Source organism: Choloepus didactylus, chromosome 2 (assembly GCF_015220235.1).
Source record: "Choloepus didactylus isolate mChoDid1 chromosome 2, mChoDid1.pri, whole genome shotgun sequence".
NCBI lineage: Eukaryota > Metazoa > Chordata > Mammalia > Pilosa > Megalonychidae > Choloepus > Choloepus didactylus.
The window spans coordinates 216,835,130-216,853,761 of NC_051308.1; the positions used below are offsets into that span (position 1 = coordinate 216,835,130).

General features: G+C 46.3%; 1 protein-coding gene and 1 long non-coding RNA gene across 4 annotated transcripts in view; one reads left to right on the plus strand and one right to left on the minus strand.

Annotated features, from left to right (window-relative positions):
- The first annotated feature begins 7,878 nt into the window (after positions 1–7,878).
- Positions 7,879–17,415, plus strand: LOC119527607. Of its 2 annotated transcripts, none has more exons than XR_005215440.1 (3): positions 7,879–8,002; positions 10,704–11,541; positions 13,793–14,105. It is a non-coding gene; the product is annotated as an uncharacterized LOC119527607 (long non-coding RNA). The 2 variants fall into 2 exon arrangements; XR_005215439.1 differs by lacking the exon at positions 7,879–8,002 and adding an exon at positions 15,030–17,415 and having other exon boundaries at positions 9,855–11,541; positions 13,793–13,866.
- The window catches only part of AZIN2 (antizyme inhibitor 2), a 41,567-nt gene continuing 37,916 nt past the window's right edge, over positions 14,982–18,632 (minus strand). For both annotated transcript variants that reach the window (XM_037827812.1, XM_037827813.1), the window contains one exon: positions 14,982–15,457. In XM_037827812.1, the coding sequence (XP_037683740.1) occupies positions 15,319–15,457 (139 nt within the window). In that variant the 3' untranslated portion in view covers positions 14,982–15,318. The remainder of the gene's footprint in view (positions 15,458–18,632) is intronic.

Sequence of the window (18,632 nt, forward strand, 5' to 3'; positions counted from 1 at the left end):
TTGGTCTTTAGTTCATCACATGGCAAGGCACATGGTGGCATCTCTAGGTCTGTCCCTTCTCTTCCGGTTCCATTGCTGTTTAGCTTCTGGCTTCTCTCTCCCCCACTCTCTCCCTCTCCCTTCCTCTCTCCCTCTCCCTTTCCCTTTCTCTCCCTCTCCCTCCCTCTTCCCTTCTCCCCTCCCCCTCTCTGTTTCATTCGGCTTATAAAGGACTCCAGTAATAGGATTAAGACCCATTCTGATGGAGGTGGGCCACAATGGGTTCACACCCACAGGAATGGATTAAACTTAAGAACATGTTTTTCTGGGATACATACAGTTTCAAGCCACACACCTTCTATCCCACATACATATACCAAGCACCTTCCAAGTGCCAAACACTGTGGGGAAGGAACCATTTCCACAGAGCTGTTAAGCCACTTGCCCAAGGTCACTTGGAGCTGATCCCTTTGCCTCTAAGGCTCTCCTTGCGCTCCCCCAGGCCTGGGACCACAAGGTTGTGTGTGCAATAGTTGCTGAGGAGCAGGGCACTGCCTACCCTCAGGAGCAGGCTGCTTCACCTGTCCTGACACCCCCGTTCCTTTGGCCAGACGTGGGTGGCTTGCAGGCTGCAGTGATCACCATCCCGGTCCTGCTCTCCTCATCCACGCTGCTGTTCGTCAGCTGCATCTCATGGAAGACGTGCCGACGGTGGTCCTGGGCCACCCGCCCCAGCCCGTCCTCCCCGTGAGGGGTCCAGGTAGGCCGGCTGAGGACCCAAACAACATTTCTGTAGTCTCCTTGTGCACAGTGCCTGGGAAAAGCCTTATCATGTCTATGTTGTTACCCAAAAAAAAGTTGTGACATTTGATCCTTAAGTTAAGAGGAGAAACTCTGCTTACCCTCTTGAATAATAGGAGATGATGTGCTCCCTCCTGGGTAAAGCCCTGCAGAGGCACAACCCTGTTACCTGACCTCAGAGGCTCCCCTGCCCTCGTTCAAATTCTGCTGAACTTTACTAACCAGCCCCTCAGGTCAAGAAAGGTCCATTCTACCGCCCCTGTATCTGTGGCCCTCAGCGAGTGTAGCCACTTGCTGCCACCCCTGCCTCCCTAGAACCACCCTCCCCCTCCCCCAGGTCTTGTGTGGCCTCCACAGGGAAATTCACCAAGCAACAAGAAGTCTGCTTCCAGGGAGTGGATGAGAGCACTTTCCGTTTCACCCCAGTTGGAGTGTGGCTTATCACATTATCCAGTGCTTATGGTCCTTAGAATTTTCCACTTTTCATATCTTAAAACATTCCCATTCATCTGTGCCTTCCTGGGGTCATAGAGTTTCAACTTATTTTGTGTTTCTTGTGAAGATCATACCCCAAAAGCCCCTAACAGGCAAGGCTGGGATTGCATGGAGACTGCCCAGGCCCTAGACCCCAAACCAACCCAGAGCCTCCCCTCTTCCTGAACTGCTTCCTGAGCTCTGGGATTCAGAGGGGCAACAAGGTGAGAAGGAGGTTCTCACACAGGTAATAAAAAATCCCAGAATCCTCACCTCTGCCCTAAGATCTCAGGATGTGTGCTCTGATTGCTAGACGCATGGTTCATGGCTTCCTCCACTCATCCCATGGTGTCCAAGGGTGCACCATGTGCCAGGTGCGGGTTTATAACAATGAAGGAGACCCGGAACTAGTAATCTAGTGGGTAGAACCGAACAATGACAATGGTGTGAGAAGTGCTTGTGTGGGGTACTGGGGAAGCATAGAAAAGGGGCAACTAACTAGTTAAGGGAGGAGGGTTAAGGAGAGCTTCCAAGAAGTGGGCATCTAAACTGAGACCTGAAGGATGAATAGTTTTCTGAAAGGAAGGAGGGGAAGAACATTCCAGGCAGAGGGAACAGAAGGTACAGTAAAGGGACTGGCAAACTCTGGCTCACCTCCTGGTTTTGTAAATAAAATTTTATTGGAATACAGCCATGTCCACTCACTGAAGTATTGTCTCTGACTGCTTTCATGCTACATAGCAGAATTTAGTTACAACAGAGACCCTAGAGCCTGAAAAACCTAACACACTTACTATCTGGCCCTTGACAGAAAATGTTTGCCAACCCCTAGAAGTTAGAGAGCTCCTGAGACCTTTTAGAAGCATAGCGGCTGGAGGGTAGGGGCCAGCAAGGTGCACTCGGCAGCTCACAGTGAGTCCTCCTTCCCATCGCCAGAGAGGCTTGACCCCAGAGTAGATATACCTGATTCAAACTGAGCTAATCAGATTCTCTCTCCGGGTATTTGAAACTTGGAATAAAAGACGCAGAAACAGAGCTGAGTCATGTTAATGTCTGCAAACTTCCGCTACTGCAGACCTCGGATTTGCCCTGGCTCCAGCCCTTCTTGAGACTGAGCCAATCAACAATTCTTTGATTCTCAAGATCCTTCCAATCAACTCTCCAAACTTTTAATTTTCAATTCCGCTCAAAGTCAATTTCGATTGCTTGTAAAAAAAAGAAAAAAACACTTTAACTAAAATAAAGGGAGTGGAGAGAGATGAAGCTGGCAGAGTAAAAAGGGTTTAGCCAGTGAGGTCCCACAGAGGTATAATGTGAGCCATTTTTGTAATTTTAGATTTTCTAGTAGTCACATTAAAAAAAGTAAAAAGAAATGCATGAAACTAATTTTAATAATATATTTTATTTCACCCAATATATGCATATTATTTTAGTATGTAATCAATATTTTAAAGTTATGAATGAGGAGATTTTATATTCTTTTCTTTAAACTACACCTTGGAAATCTGGTGTGTATTTTACACTTAAAACACATCTCAATTCAGACTAGCCACATTTCAAGTGCTCCATAGCCACATGAAGCTGAGATTTAAGACCCTTGGGGCCATGTGGATGTGGTTAAAGACACTTGGCTTTGTTCTAAAAGCAGTGGACAGCCTCTGAAGATATTCAATCCAGGAAGTAACATGATCAAATTTTCATTTTAAGAAGATCACCCTAACTTCTGTTAAGAGAATGGGTTGGAGAAGAGTGGAGACTGGCACTGGACAAAGGTGGTGGATTCTCTGCCCAGTGTGCTCAAATGACCAATTCCTGAGACAATGGGGTTTCAAAGAGAGAAAGCGTTTATTGCTACGCATGACATTGGTGACCAGACTCCCTGAATTGCAGTAATTCTTATAGTTGTATAGTATCAAAAGATGGGCAGGTTTTAGGATAATGAACACAATGGCTCTAGATGATGTACTTAGAGGTGATCTAATTAATTATTGAGCATGCACAGATTGATTACATGCTTAGTCTCAGAATGTATATAAGAAAATGGTGGCCTTAATGTGATGATAGAGTGATTTTTAGTATTATAATGAGGAATAGGTCTCATATACTAAAGTCTAAGCTACTGCACATGTCAGGCAGGCCTATTTTGGTTAGGTTATCAAGATAACTTTGGAATTGGGGTGGGTTAGTTCTGGACTGACCCAAGGCCCTTCATTAGAATAAACATTAGGGGCTGTCTTTAGTGATCATAAGACTCTAAAGTCAAAAAAACAGATAAAATGGATACAACTGAAGGTCAGTCACAAGGTTTTTAAAATCACAAGGGCACAAGAAAAAGGTTATACAATCATTATCAGAGATCAAGGCAGCTGGATTACAGTTCAGAGATTTCAGATATTTCCCTCTGTCTACTCTAATATACCAGGAAGTAAAAAAGGAATATCTGTATAATGATACAGTAATCATAATCATCCCTTAAATCCCAACTTCTCAGTTACAAGACTAGTGTTGGGAGATTGGTTAGCAAGCAGTTAAAGTAATCCAAATAAGAGATGAGTGGTGAGGTTGGACTGGATTTTGGTAGTGGCAGCAGGGATACTGAAAAGTAGTTGAATTCAAGAGATACTTAGGAGGCAGAGGCAGCACACCTCAGTGGCTGGTCACTTGAACCTGATCATTCATATCATCACCACTGTCACCTCCCCACACTAAAGCTATTTCCCACCAGCACCCCTTTGTGCATCTTCTCACCATCCCACCCCAAATATATCTTTCCCCTTTCTCTCTAGTAACCAAAGAAGCAACTTCTCCCCAATCTTTGAGGCCCAGTGCATGTTATTGCTCATACAAATGGTTCCCAGTAGGGTCTCAACAAATAAATGTTTCTTTCCTCCCTCAAGAAAGCCTTCTCTGAATTCTCCAGCCCACATCTAACCCCCATTTATGAAATACAAAAGCCAGGGACTGCAATCTAGGGTAGGCTGGAGGTCCTGCCCTGGGAAGCTGTCAGCAACTCCAAGATGGCCAGCACTTTCAGCTTGCATGGGCGTAGGCACAGAGTAGTATTTAACCAGGGTTGTAGTTTTGCTAAGAGATTACAATGAATGAATGAATGCAAGGAGATGATTATAAAGATTGACCATGGAATTGAAGTAGATGAGGGAGCCTTTAGTGCTGTTCACAAATATTCCATTTCTTCAACCTCACCCCTCCACCCCACTTCTAGACATTGGGTAGAAATGCACATCCCTGTCCACTTGAGGCTGGGTGTGGCCGTGTGACTAGTTCATGATGGTAGCAGTCCTAGATGGAGCTTTTAGTTGCCAGTGAGGCCCCCAGAGTTCTCTCTTCTCTCTAGCATAGTGACCAGCATTATTTGAGATGATGGCTGTTCCATCAGCCTGGGTCTCTGAGGGACAATGATTAGCTGAAACCCTGTCAAGCCACAATAGTGTGAGCAAGAAATAAAACTTTATTGTTTTAAGGATTAAAGTATAAACCACTGAAATTTTGGGATTATTTGTTACCATACCACTGCCTCACCTATCCTGGATGATATAGCTGGGTAAAGGGGGAAGAGAGGACATTAATGGGGAGAGAAATAGTACAAAAATATAGGATTGATAGGTTGTAGGTCCAGGGATTGAAGAATTGACGAAGTTAGGATTCTAGAGAGAATAACTAGAAAGACAGAGGTGTTGTTGCTTGCAGAATTAGACGTATCACAAGGTTTAAGGTATGACCATGGGAGTGAGTGGCTGAGATGGATGGAGGAAAAGATCCTCAAAGGAGGTCAAGAAACTGAGAGGCCAGTTGTTGGAAGGATTACTTTTGTGTATACTGAAACCCCCAAAGAGTAAAGTAGAATGCATGTCAGACAGAGTGACAGCCAGATGCTAAAAATCTTATTGTTTCTCTCACAGCCAGGATGTGAGCACCGTGAAGGCAGACTTTTTTGCTCACTTCTGCATTCCCAGTACTAGAACAGTGCCCAGCACAGAGAATGCTCTTAATAAATATTGGTTGGATGAATGACTGGATGAAGGGGGAAGTGGTAGTGCATACACTTTGACAAGTAAATCTAACTCAAGGAAGACAGGTTCCTCCAGCTTTTCCTTTCTTGATTTTATTTTACTTATTTTTGCAATATTTCCTCCCCAGACCACAGTGATTATTTTCTCTTTGTCCAACTGAATCTACTTTTTTGATCTATCTTGTTTCCCAAAATCTCAAGGAGCTTCTTTTTAAACTCCTCCCCAGTTCCCGGTAGGCTAGCAATTCTAGCAAATACCATATCCCATGTTGCCAAATACTGGCATTGTTCTCTCCTCTGCCTTCTCCCCTATCCTCACATCCAACTCCATTGCCAAATAGTTTCAATTCTTTATCCTGACATATTTTAAATTTGTCCCTTGCTCTTCACCCCCACAGCCACTGCTCCAATTCAGATTTTCATCACCTCTCCTCCTCCTCTCCCTTTCTTTGCCTCTAATCCCTCGGTTATCTATTGCCACATAACATATTACCTTAAAATTCGTTAAAACTTAAAACCACAAACATTTATTATCTCACAGTTTCTGTGGGTCAGGAATCTGGGCATGGCTTAGCTGGGCCCCTGGCTCTGGGTCTTTCTTCAGGTGCTGGCTGGTGCTACAGTCATTTCAAGGCTCCCCTGGGGGAGGATGCACTTCTGAGCTCACTCACATGGCTGTTGACAGGCCTCAGGTCCTCACTGGCTATTGATCAGAGACATTAGTTCCTTGATACATAACTTTCTCCAAAGGGCAGCTCTCAACATGGTAGCTGGCTTCCCTCAGAACAAGTGGGGAGAGGAGAGGGTGCCCACAGACTTTTTGAGATCTAATCTCAGAAATGACAACCCAGGACTTCTGATGCCTTCTCTTCCTTAAAATTGGATCATGAAGTCCAGGCCATACTCAAGGGAAAAAGATTACACCAGAGTGTGAATACAGGAGGCAGGGATCACTGGGGGCTGTTTTAGAGACTGTCTACCACACTCTTTTCACTGCTTCCTAGTGAGTCATCAAAAATGCAGTGCTGGCTTCCTTTCTCTCCTGCTTAAAAACTTCTGAGGACATCCTGATAACCGTTCAGCATATGGCTCCAATCTCCATTTCATTCTCATTTCTCAGCCTGTACTCCAGTCCCCAAGATAAAGACTCAGAATTATCATACCACTATTCCCTTGTACATGCCATTATCCTGGTCTGGCATGCTTCCCTCAACCTCTCCAGACTTTTCCACCTGATCAACTCCTGTTTATCTGTTAAGACCCACTGCCTCTGCAAAGCCTGTCCTAACTTCCAAAGCAGGCAAGTTGTCTCTAGTAAGTCCTTCCTCAGCCCCCTGTGCTTCCCACTGACACAAAACTTACCACACCAAATCACAATTATCTCCACTTGGATATCGTCCAGGATTTCGAATTTAGCATGCTCACAAGTTCATTTCTGCTGATTTTTGTATTTAACAGGAGATGGACCCTGGAACCACCCATCCTAACCTCTCCCAGAAGCCTTGCCCCTAATTTAGAAAACCTCACCATTTTCATCAGTTACTAAAATGCCCAGAGAACAGCCATATGGTAATGAGGTCCTATTAAGTACATAAGTATGCTGCAATAAAGGCAATTATGGCTTCCTCTAAGCACAGCATGTTACAGTGATTTCAGGAACTCTTCAGAGGAGGCAAAGATGCTTCCCAACCTGCCTCCATTAGTTTCTCTCTGTTTTTGGCAAATTACTTCATATTCTAAGCTGTTTCCTACTTTGCAAATGGTTACTTTATTAAATGGTTATTATGGTTACCATGTTCTAAGGGCTTAAATATATGCACTTATTTAATCCTTAGAACAATGGTGTGAGGTAGATACTATTCTTATCCCATTTTACAGATGCAGAAATTGTGACAAAAAGAATAACTTGCCCCAGACACACTAATAACTGAAAGAACCAGGATACCAACACAGGCATCAGGAGTCGGAGTCTGTGTCATAATACCCATTTCCCAGGCCTGTGAGAATTAAATGAAATAATGCGAATGAAGGACAAAGACAGAGCTGGCACACAGCAAGTACTCCTTATCACTATAAAACGGAAACCACCGTGGCCTGGAAATCAAGAATTCATGCAAAGCCTCTGATTTTCTGCATGAATTCAACAGATGTCTTTTCTCGAGCACGAAATGGGTGACGAAGACACTGGGGCCGAGTTCCCTTACATCCGCACAGCCCTACGGTTCTTTTACTCTAGCATTCGCCTACTTTTAAATTAGAAGCGGAAGTGGCCAATGGACAAGGAACCCACTTCCGGTGTTACTTCTGACCTTTCTAGCCCGCAGGGACGAGGTCGCCCCCTTCCTATGCCACCTCTGTCCCTGGTTGACCCCTTTCCCGTGGGAGTCCCGCCCTCCGCGAAGGTTCGGCTTTCGATTGGTGGAGGTTGGCAGGGCGAGGTGCCTCTCTCCGTCTTTCAACCAATGGGCTCCGCCGTCTCTTCGCACTGTCGCCTTGGTAAAGTCGTTCCCTCCTCCGAGCCGGCAGAGGGCGCGAAAGCATGTGGCACCAAGACGAAGAGGCTCTTGGACACGGAAGTGACGTCACATCACCGGAAATTCGCGGCCGACGGGGTTGAGAGAGGTGATGGAGAGTTCAAGGAGTTGAAAGCCGAGCAATCGTAACTCCGGCGGTTCAGTAATTTAGGGTATCCTTTCCACCCGACAGTCCTATTCACAGGTGAGAAAACCGAAGCTGCTAAGGGAAGGTTGTTGCTACTATTTACTCGGCGAGAGACTCTCCCGAGACCAATGCGCTTCCCACAGGCTTCCTCAGGGCAGAAGGAAGACCGGGGTTGGGGATGAGGAGTTCCGCTTGAGGAGTCCCTGCGGCAAGTCTCTGAGAAATAACCCCATTTCACAGATGAGGAAAACGAAACTCAGAGAGGATCAGGGTCATCCAGAGTACGGGGACTTACCAGGTTAGGGACCCCAGAATTAGCAAATGTAAGATGCCAGTTAAAGTTTAATTTCAAATGAACTACAAATAATGTCGAAGAATGTCCCAAATATTCATGGGACATACATTTACCACAAGGTTATTCGTTTATCTGAATTCAAATTTAACTAGATGTCCTGTATTTTGTCTGGTAACCCTTGCCCAAAGTCACCCAGCCCACTGCCCCCCTGCCTAGGGCTCATGGATGTGTCAAGCTGGGCTCTTGCTAAGTGTAATCATGAGGTTCTGCAGGGCCCCCAACCTGTTCCAGATAGTAATCTCTGGAACTGGCATGCCTCACTGCAGGATCTAGGGTGCTGTTCAGGAGCTGAGAAGGGGCCATATGCTCCCATCCACTCAGGATTCAGAAACACCCCCATCCTCCAGGACTAGTTCATTCTAAAGACACAGCATTTACTCTGTGCCAAGCACTCCGCTAGGCTCTGGATCATGTTAGCAAATAGGAGAAACACTCCCTGTCCTTGTGAAATTAACAGATGTACAGGGTGACAAGTAGGGAGAAAAATTATACTACACTGTGATTAGTAGTTCTTTAATAGCAGTAATTACAGGATACTATCAAGCCTAGAGAAGCAACACCTAACCAAGGCATGGAGAGTCATAGAAAAGGGAGACATTCCTAAGCTGAGACCTGAAAGATGCATTCATTACTTCAAGTTATTTATTGAACACCTATGTGTAGCCCAGGGTTCTAGGCATTGGGGACATGCCAGTGAACAAGGTAAAACAAAAGCCCTCAAGAGCTTAGTTCTAAGTAAAATGTATGTCAATGGTCATCTGTGGGAAAAGGCAAGGCTGAAAAGGGGATTATGGAGTTCGGAGGTGGGAGTGGGGGTGATATGTTTTAAAGAGGGTGGTCAGGAAGGCATCACTGAGTTGGTAACATTTGAGCAAAGACCTAAAAGGGATGAGGGAGAGACCCAAGGGGATATTTTGGGTTTTAAAAAAGTGTGCCTGGCATGTTATAGGAACAGAAAGAGGGACATGAAACTAGAGTGGTGTGATTGAGGAAGGAGACTAGTAAGAGATGGGGTCGGAGGGATGAGATGAGGGAGTGGGAAGCTTGTTTGATTTGTGGAGGCCTCTGTAAGCTCACTTTTACTCAGTGAGCTGGAGAGCCATTAGATTTTGAGCAGGGAGTGACATGAACTGACTCATTTTTTAAAGATCATGTTGGCTGCTATGTTGAGAATACCATTGGCAAATTAGCTGAAGGCAGAATAATTCAAAGAAGATGGCATGTTTCAAAGCTCAGAAGTCTTTGGAGGAACTGAAAAAAGTGATGGGTAAAATGCATGGATGGATGGATGGATGGACGGATGGACGGACATATGGGTGGAGAATATAAAGAGAGGGGACGAAGATGTAGAGGAAAAATAGGGACCACCGGATCCTATTGCACAGTATAATTGTGTTTGGGGCTTGGACTTGATCCCTAGCGCACTGGGATGCGATGAAAGGGTTTGAAGCTGAGGAACAACATGGTCATATATGCATCTTAAAAAGACAATTCTAACCACTATGTGAAGGTAGAAGAAAGGAGACCAGTCACAGCATTACCAGGCCAGAGATGATGGTGGCATGGCCTAGCCAGAAGAGAGATGTGGATAGATTTGAGCACTAATGTCAGAGACAAAACTGAAAGGACTTGGGGGATGTGGTGGATTAGCAATGAGCAGCAGCCAGGAAGACATCCAGATTTCTGGCTTGAGCACCTGAGTGGATGGTGGTGCCATTTACTGAAATGAGAAAAACGGGGGGAAGAGCAGGTTTGTGGTGGGAGAAGTGGGAATTGTGATGAGTTCTGTGTGTATGTGGTGAGTGTGAAGTACAGAGTGGAGATGTCCATATGGGTACACTGGTCTGCAGTTCTAGGCTAGAGATAACTGATTTGGGGGTTATCAGTATGTGGTAGTAAATAGAGCTGCAGACGATGGCAGGAACCATGACAGGAATAGAGAAGGAGATAGCATGAAATCACTACCAGATGGGGCTGGCATAACTTAACAATGGCATTTACAGAGTGTTCACCACATGTCAAGCACCATGATAAGCATTTCACTTGCATTATCTCAATCCTCATACAGCCCTGTAAGTAGGCGCATTATACAGATGGGGAACATGCCCAGTGTAACAGCTTGGAAACAGCAAAACTGAGGTTTGAACCCAAGTCTCTTAAACACTGTGGTATACTACCTTAATCTTCTAGGACATCAGGGTAGTTTCCTCCTCCTTGGTGGGTCTTGGTGGATCCCCCCTGCAGGGGCTCTAAGTCCTAGATGTGCCTCATGCCTCGTTAGCAGCCTGAACCCAACCAATTTGGGGGGTTAGGGAAAAGGATCAGGGGTTGGAATAAGGATGCAAACCAATCCAGTACTTCCCACTCCTGACTTCTCTTCTCGGGCCAATCTCCTCCACACAGGGTGGAAGTTATCAACTGGCTATGCAGCTGAGGAAAGGAAGATCAGCACTTGGTATTTTCTTAGGAGGAAGCAATTGTGAGGAACTGAAAAGAGACCAGTGGGCTGGAACATGGTGAGAGAAGAATGGCCTGAGAAGGAGATTGGAGATGTGGGCAGGGGTTTACAACATAGAGAGTCTCTGGCAATTTGGCTTTTATTGGCACTGCAATGGGAAGCCACTGAAGGGTTTTTAGCAGAGGACTGATAGAATCTGATTCATGTTTCAAAAAGATCCCCCTAGCTGCTGTGTGGAGAAAGGATCATTGGGGAACAAGAGTGGAAACTGATAAATCAGCTAGGAGGCTGATAATTTTGTTGGTTGAATTTACACAGGCTTAGCAGATCACCCCAGAGGAGCCAGGAAAAGAGTTTAAAGTGGAGCATAGGAATAAATGTGAACCCCCATCCTCTTGCTTCCCCTACAGTCCCTTTACAGCTGGAATAGGAGAGATGACACACACTTGGAGAGCTATCATCTCCCTCCTGAGCAGTGGTGGACAGAAATGACTACTTGTTTCCCTCTGACCGCATCAAGCTCCCTGGCCAGGCTTGTCTTACTGATTGGGGTTGAAGGACCCTCTCTCTGTCCTTTTTGAATACACTTTCAGATTATCTTCCCACAAGTCCTGTCATGCTGCTCTGGAAGCCTTTATGGCCCCCTACTATCTGCAAAATTAAGTCCAGATTCCTTGCTCTATCATTCAAGAGCCTCTATGACCTCACTGCAGAGTGAGCAACTTGAGGACTCACAAGGACTCACCTCTGCATCACCACCATCTCGCACAGAACATGGCCACAGTAAGTGCTCAATAAATGATGAAGGAATTACCTTTCAGTATCATTTATTTAACACCTAATGATATGCTAGGCCCTGGCCCATTTTCTTATTTAGTCCTCACAATAAACCTCAGAGGGGAGTATATATATTTAGAAAGCAAATTTTATAAATGAGTAAACAGATTCAGATAGGTGAAGTGCTCTGTTTATTAATTTGTCCACTTGGCATAACTTTTGAAGCACCTATTCCAGGTGGTAAGCAATGAAGAACTAAATAAAGTCCCTTCTCCAAAGAGCTCATGCTCTAGAGCTGCCGATGGATGATGCACAGGCTGAAATGATGGAGCATGTTCCAGTTTGCTAATGCTGCTGTTTTGCAAAATACCAGAAATGGATTGGCTTTTATAAAGGGGGTTTATTTGGTCACAAAGTTACAGTCTGAAGGCCATCAAGTGTCCAAGGTAAGGTATCAGCAATTGGGTACCTTCACTGAAGGATGGCCATTAGTGTTGGGAAAACCTCTTAGCTCGGAAGGCACATGACTGGCATCCGCTTGCTCCCAGGTGGCATTTCAAAATGGCATTCTCCAAAATATTGCTCTTGGGGCATTTTGTCCTTTCGTAGCTGCAGTTGCTCTTCAACATGTCACTCTCAGTTGTCCTGAGGTCCTCTTGTCTGTGGACTCCTTTATACGACTCCAGTGACCCAATTAACACCTACCCTGAATGGGCGGGGTAACACCTCCATGGAAATTATCCAATCAAACTTTCACTCACAGTTGATTGAGTCACATCTCCAAAAACAAAGGATTCCAATCTAATCAATACAAATACATCTGCCCCCATAAGACTGCATCAAAGATAATGGCATTTTGGGAGACATAATACATCCAAACTGGCGCAGAGCATGTCCAGTGGTGGTAGGTGTCATGAAGAAAAGGAAAACCAGTAACGGAGAAGAGAGACTGTGGAGTGCTGTTTTCTAAAGGGAGGGTCAGGAAAGGCCTCTCCTAAAGAAAACATTTGAATAGAACCTGAATGAAGTGAGTGAGCCCCACAGATAACCTGGGAAGATCATTGCAAAGAGAGGGAACAGTAGGTGCAGGCCCACAGAGGTGACATGCATGGAGTGTTTGAAGAGTGAGGAGGTCAGTGTGGGCCCAGTGGGTGGGTGGGTTGGGGAGCAGGTGACAGTCAAGAGAGGTAGTTGCCCGAGGACTTCAAATTTCATTCTTGGTGAAACGGTAATCACCAAGTGATGAAATCTAATGATGTTTGTAGAGGATCATTCTGGCTCCTGAGTGGAGAATGAACTGTGGAGGGTAAGGGGGAAGCAGGGGACCAGTCCCTGGGTGGGAGAGGATGGTGGCTTGGTCTGGGGCAGCAGCAGGTCTGTTAACCATCCAAAGTGAGTGAGTGAAGTGAGTGAGTGAATGAATGTCTGGACTTGGTGCAAAAGAGGAGCTTCAGGTTGTGGGGAGGTGGTGAGAGAAGGATGTCCCGCAGGTAAGGCTGCATGCAGGAGGTCCCAGCAGGGGTCTATGAGAGGCCAACAGAAAAGTCTGGCTTCTGGAGCATCCAGAATAGCGGGAGAGGTCACTCCTAGATTAGGGAGGAGCTTGCAGCCAGTTCTCCAGAGACCTCTGGTCAAATTCCCTTCTAAGTGCCTGAAGCCCCTTAATACTCACCAACGTTCTTCCACATGCACAATGCTTTTTTCCCTCTTTCTCTTGGGAAAAAGATGGAAACAACAAACCATAGGAAATAACTGAAAAGAAATGAATGTTAACTAGTATTCCTATGTAAGCAATATCAAGTTTGTGTATATCTTTCTCAGATAGGTAAATGTCACATTCTTGCAACAAGTAGAGCATGCCACTCTTGAAAAGTTCCAGTAGAACCCTGTTCAATGTCTGTGCCAGCTGCTGTCACTATAAAAGCAACAGAGGGCCTTCCCTAGAGTACCTGCCTCAGATGAGGTAATCAGGTGTGCCGGGGCCTCACACAGGCGGCTAGTCATGTCTCCCCCAGGGCCCCTGCCGCTTTCAGAAGCAGATGCAGATTCCAGCAGAAAAACCTATTTGCCACTCGCTAACCCCACCAAAAAAAAAAAAAGTGTGAGTAGGCCCAGGTCTGCTGGGACATCTGAGATGGAACAAGTCTCAAATAGTCACATAGAGGGCAGATGGAGGTCAGTGCGGTAGTAGCTGTAAAACACAGCTTTGGATGGATAAGAAAGGGCCTGAGAGTAACCCTTTTTGATTGGTCTCTAGGTCTCTTGATGTCTGAAAAATTAGGCCCAGCCTGGAAACATGAGCCACTGGCAAGCACCTAGTTCACTCATAAGGTATGAACTTAAGATGTGTTACCTCATAAGATGACCTCAAAGCCACATGCAGGAACCAGAACTGAGATATTGAAGCAGGACAGTGAGGCTTACCTGGAGAGAAGCTCAAGTGACAGTATAAAAATAATTGCAGTGAAATTTCAGATGGGAAAATCCATTGAGACAAAGTACATCCATGGTTGCCTGGGGCTGGGAGTAGGGCACAAATGGGAGTGACTGCTAGTGGATATGGGTTTCTTTATGGGGTGATAAACATATTCTAAAACAAATAGTGGTGATGGTTGCACAACTTTGTGAATATATTAAAAACCACTGAACTGTACACTTTAAAAGGGTGAGTTGTATGGCATATGAGTTATAGCTCCAAAACAGGAAAAAAAAAGAAAAGAAAAGAAAACAACTGAAGGAGAAAGACCTTTAGAGCCCCTTAGAGCAGCTAGGGGAACTCTAAACTCTGAACTTCTCCTTTGCTGGTTAGCAACTGACTCCCCAGGTGGGTAGCTTAGAACCCTGGCAGTGGGAGGGAGCCTTTGTCCCGAGGAAGGACTGTCAGTCTGAGGAGGTGTCAGGACCATAGGCACTGGACAAGGTAGCACGCTGTGCGCTAACAGTTACTGCCTGGATAAGTACAGTCAGCCACCAGGAGACGTGCATCACTCACTGCCTTGCCACCTGCAAGGAGGGTCAGCGGTGCAGGTCTCAAAACCTCCCAGCTGCCCATCTTCTGTTCTTTCTTTACCTCTGGTTCTAATTTCCAGAGCCGTGTCAAATGCTCACTGGCCCCTCCTCTGGGCCAGGCCTTGGGCTAGAGGTTGGGTTCACCCAGAGGCCATAGTGCCAGGGCTGAAGGGAGGCAACTCGCATCCCCCCACCTCAACCCCCAAAAGGTCATCCTTCCTTATGATGCCATGCAGGAAGGCCTGAGAGGAGGAGAGAGCTGAAGCAGAGAAGGTGGGTGCCTGTGGGAGACGCCCGCAGTGCAGCTGGGGCTCAGGAGAGTGGTCAGGCCCAAAGCCTCAGGCATGGGTTTATTGGGGCAGGGTAGAAAGGGAAGTCTCTCTGCAGGCCTAGCCCAGGCCACTTTGCAAATCGAATTGCCATATTAAAAAAAAAAAAACAAAACACTAAATATTTATTTGCTTCATATTTACAATGGTGAGAAGGAGACCGAGGGAGACCCCAAGCGCACCCCACACCTGGCTGACCAGGCCCCTGGCGCTGCAGAGGAGGCAGACACGGCTGGAAGGGACAGGATTTATGTTGCATACTTGAACTACAGCGAGTGTAAGACTGGTCCTATTTACAGGGCAGAAACACTAGAGGCAGGGCACAGGGGCGGCAGAGTGAGCACCAGAGTCCTGGCCCGTGCCCCTGCTCGCCACCTTCCCTGCCTCTCCCAGAGGCATCTCTGCGGCCCCGCTGGGGTTCTCCAGGGTGGGGGAACGGGACTGCTCACATGATGCTTGCCGGGGTGAAGACGGGGCCCACGCACAAGGTGTCTGTGATCTCCCGGCCGCAGGACAGAGGCTTGCACACGTCCTCAGCGTCCTCATCCTGCTCTGCAGGCAGCAGCTGCCCTTGCAGTGCTTCCCTGGAGGCAAGACAGAGGTCATGGGGGCAGCCGGGGTGGGCCCTGCACCTACAGACCCGGGCCCTCTCCTAGAGCCCTGGAGACCAGCCGAGGGCAGGGCCAGGGCCTGCTGACCCCTCCTCCCCCACTGCTCTCTTCTCCCCATAGTGCACCCTGCTCCCAAAGGGAAGGGAACCCACCTTTATTGAATGCCTGCACTTGATTAACATTACCTAATCTTATCCTCCCCAGCACCCTGAGAGGAAATTGAGACTCAGAGAAAAGTGACCAGCCCCAAGGTCACATACCTAGAAGGTGGCAGAACTGAGATTGAACCCAACTCTCACTCCAAAGCCCATGCTTCATACCACAGGCTTAGGACATGAAAAAAAAAAAAATCTCCTGTCCACCCTCCCCAGATTCCACAAACTGTTTCTTCTCCTATGTACCCAGATTGATAACTGGCTCCACTGTGTGTTCAGCTGCTCCAGCCACAGATGGGGAAGCTTGTTCCCACACCCTGACTGCTGAGCCCAGCTGCACAGCATCTTTCACATGTACTCTCGCTTCTTTCTTTTCCCACTGCCACCACCATTTCTGGCCAGATCACATGGTCCTCCCCTCCAGACAATTCTCTGGACCGTACTATGCCATGGTCTCTTTCCAAGAAGCAAATCCCAGCTCTGCAACTGCCGCCAGCAGCTTCCCTTCGCTCTCTGGCCCTGCGGGATCTGGCCCCTGCCCGCCTCTCCTGCCTCAGCCAGGGCCCCACGTGTTGACACCTCGCTCCCCAGAGTGATCCCTGATGCCATGCTTCACATTCTCATGCCCATCCCATCCTGGTCCTTGGCACGTGCTCATCCCTCTGCCTGCATCATCATCCCTCACCTGGCTCATTCCTTCTCAGCCTTCCAGGTCACAGCTTCAACAATTTAATCTCAGAAGCCTTCCAAAGACCCACAGCATAGTGGGCTGCTTCTTGATAACAATAAGGACTCAATATCTGCTCAGCAGATAGTCCTCAACCACAGCAGGGCAGAGAATAGATCTGAGGTATTCACTGCCTATTGCCCCCAAAGCAGCCTAGCCCACAATAGGCACTCAGTGGGAAAGGAAGGACAGAGATGGGGTAGGGTGGGAGTGTTTCCATGGGAAGGTGGGGATAAAGCCCTGGATTCAGAGTCAAGGGACCTAGATGGGCACACTGCTTGCCCTTTACTTCTGGGATCTGCTGCTCACAAGACCCTCCTTCCATGCAGGTCCTCCCCTCCCTCCTCTCTCATTCCCAGGCCCATCCCAGCCCCTCTGCCTACAGGAAGTCCTCCTTTGCCTGTGGATACAATTCAACAGCAAATCACTGTCTTTATACTGAGCCCAGGTAGGCTGTTTCCTTCCAGGTGGAGGCTCTCAGGACGAAGCACCCTTGTGTCTGAGTTTCTGTCTCCTTATCTTTAAAAATGGGCTGGATGGGGTTGCCATAATGTCCTGCAACTTGGTTACTGGATATATACTTGCAAGAACTGAAAAGAGGGACATGAATGGACATTTGCACAGTGGGGTTTATGGTGGTAGTGTTCACGATTTGCAGTGGGTGAAGGTGGCCTTAAGGGTACATCAGCTGATGAATGGAATGGAACTGTGGTATATACAAATAGTGGAGTATTGAGGTGCTTCAAGAAGGAGTGAAGTTGTGAGGTGTATGGACATTGAGGACAGTATATTGAGTGAAATAAAACAGAAATGAAAAGCACTGTAATGTCTCACTGGTTTGGACTAACTATAGTGTGCAAGCTCTGAGGATTGAGTCTGGGAGCATGGGTTGTTTGGGGAAGGCTTATTGTAGAGGTTCCTGAACTGTGAACTCTTAACAGCAGTTACATCTATTTCTGAGTTGTGATGGTTATTTCTAAATTCTGAGATGCTGAGCTGTTTGTGTATAACCAATTAGTCCCTGGAACTTTGGGTATCTGTGTGACACCTGAGACTCAGAGCCAGAGTCTGGCAGCTACGAATGTCAGCATTACCCCTTAGAGCAAATGTTAGAGAGTCTGAAAAAAAGAGATCGGACTCCAATTAGAGACATGAACAAAATGGACTTGGTTAGGACTAAGGTAGTCAGACTAAAGGGTAAAAGATGATATGGACAGTGTTTCTAAAACTTCAACTTCTGTGTGAAACCAAAGGAAGAGATGTTTATTAGGTGCAAAATCTATATTTTTTGTAACACTATATAATTTAACTTGTAAGGTCAGTATATTCAAACAACATAATTACATGGAATGTTGAATGGGGGTGAAATCTGGTTGGTTTGTACAGGTTATTTGAAGCCGTAATACATCCCAGAGTAATGTGGGCAGAAAATAAATATGTATTTTCAAAGTCCTCTTGAGGGCCTGGGGGGAAATGTGGAAATACTAAATTTCCCCACCTGGGGAATTAATGATATTCTCACAAGCATTGGGGGCTACCAATTTAGAAGGCCAAGCCCTGCAAAGGAGAGACTAAGCCTACTTAAAATTGTGCCTAAGACTCACCCTCAGAGAACCTCTTTTGTTGCTCAGATGTGGCTTTTCTCTCTCTAAGTCAACACTGCAGGTAAACTCACTGCCTTCCCCCCTACGTGGGACATGATTCCCAGGGGTGTAAATCTCCCTGGCAATGTGGGACATGATTTGTGAGGATGAGCTTGGCCCTGGCATCATGGGATTGAGAAAGCCTTGGACCAAAAGGGGGAAGAGAAAGGAAACAAAATCAAGTTTCAGTGGCAGAGAGATTTCAAATAGAGTCGAGAGGTCATTCTGAAGGTTCTTCTTGTGCATTATATAGATATCCCTTTTTAGTTTTCAGTGTATTGGAATAGCTAGAAGGAAATACCTGGAACAGTTGAACTGCAACCCAGTAGCCTTTATTCTTGAAGACGATTGTATAACTGTATAGTTTACACTGTGTGACCATGTGATTGTGAAAACTCTGTGGCTCCCACTGCCTTTAATACAGTGTATGGACAGGTGAATAGAAAGATGAGGACAAAAAGTAAATGACTAATAGGGAAAGATGGGGGGTATGGGATGTTTTGGGTGTTCTTTTTTACTTTAACTTTTATTCTTATTCTTTTGTGTGTGTGGTAATGAAAATGTTCAAAAATTATGGTGAGGAATACACGATATAATGGTACTGTGAACAACTGATTGTATGC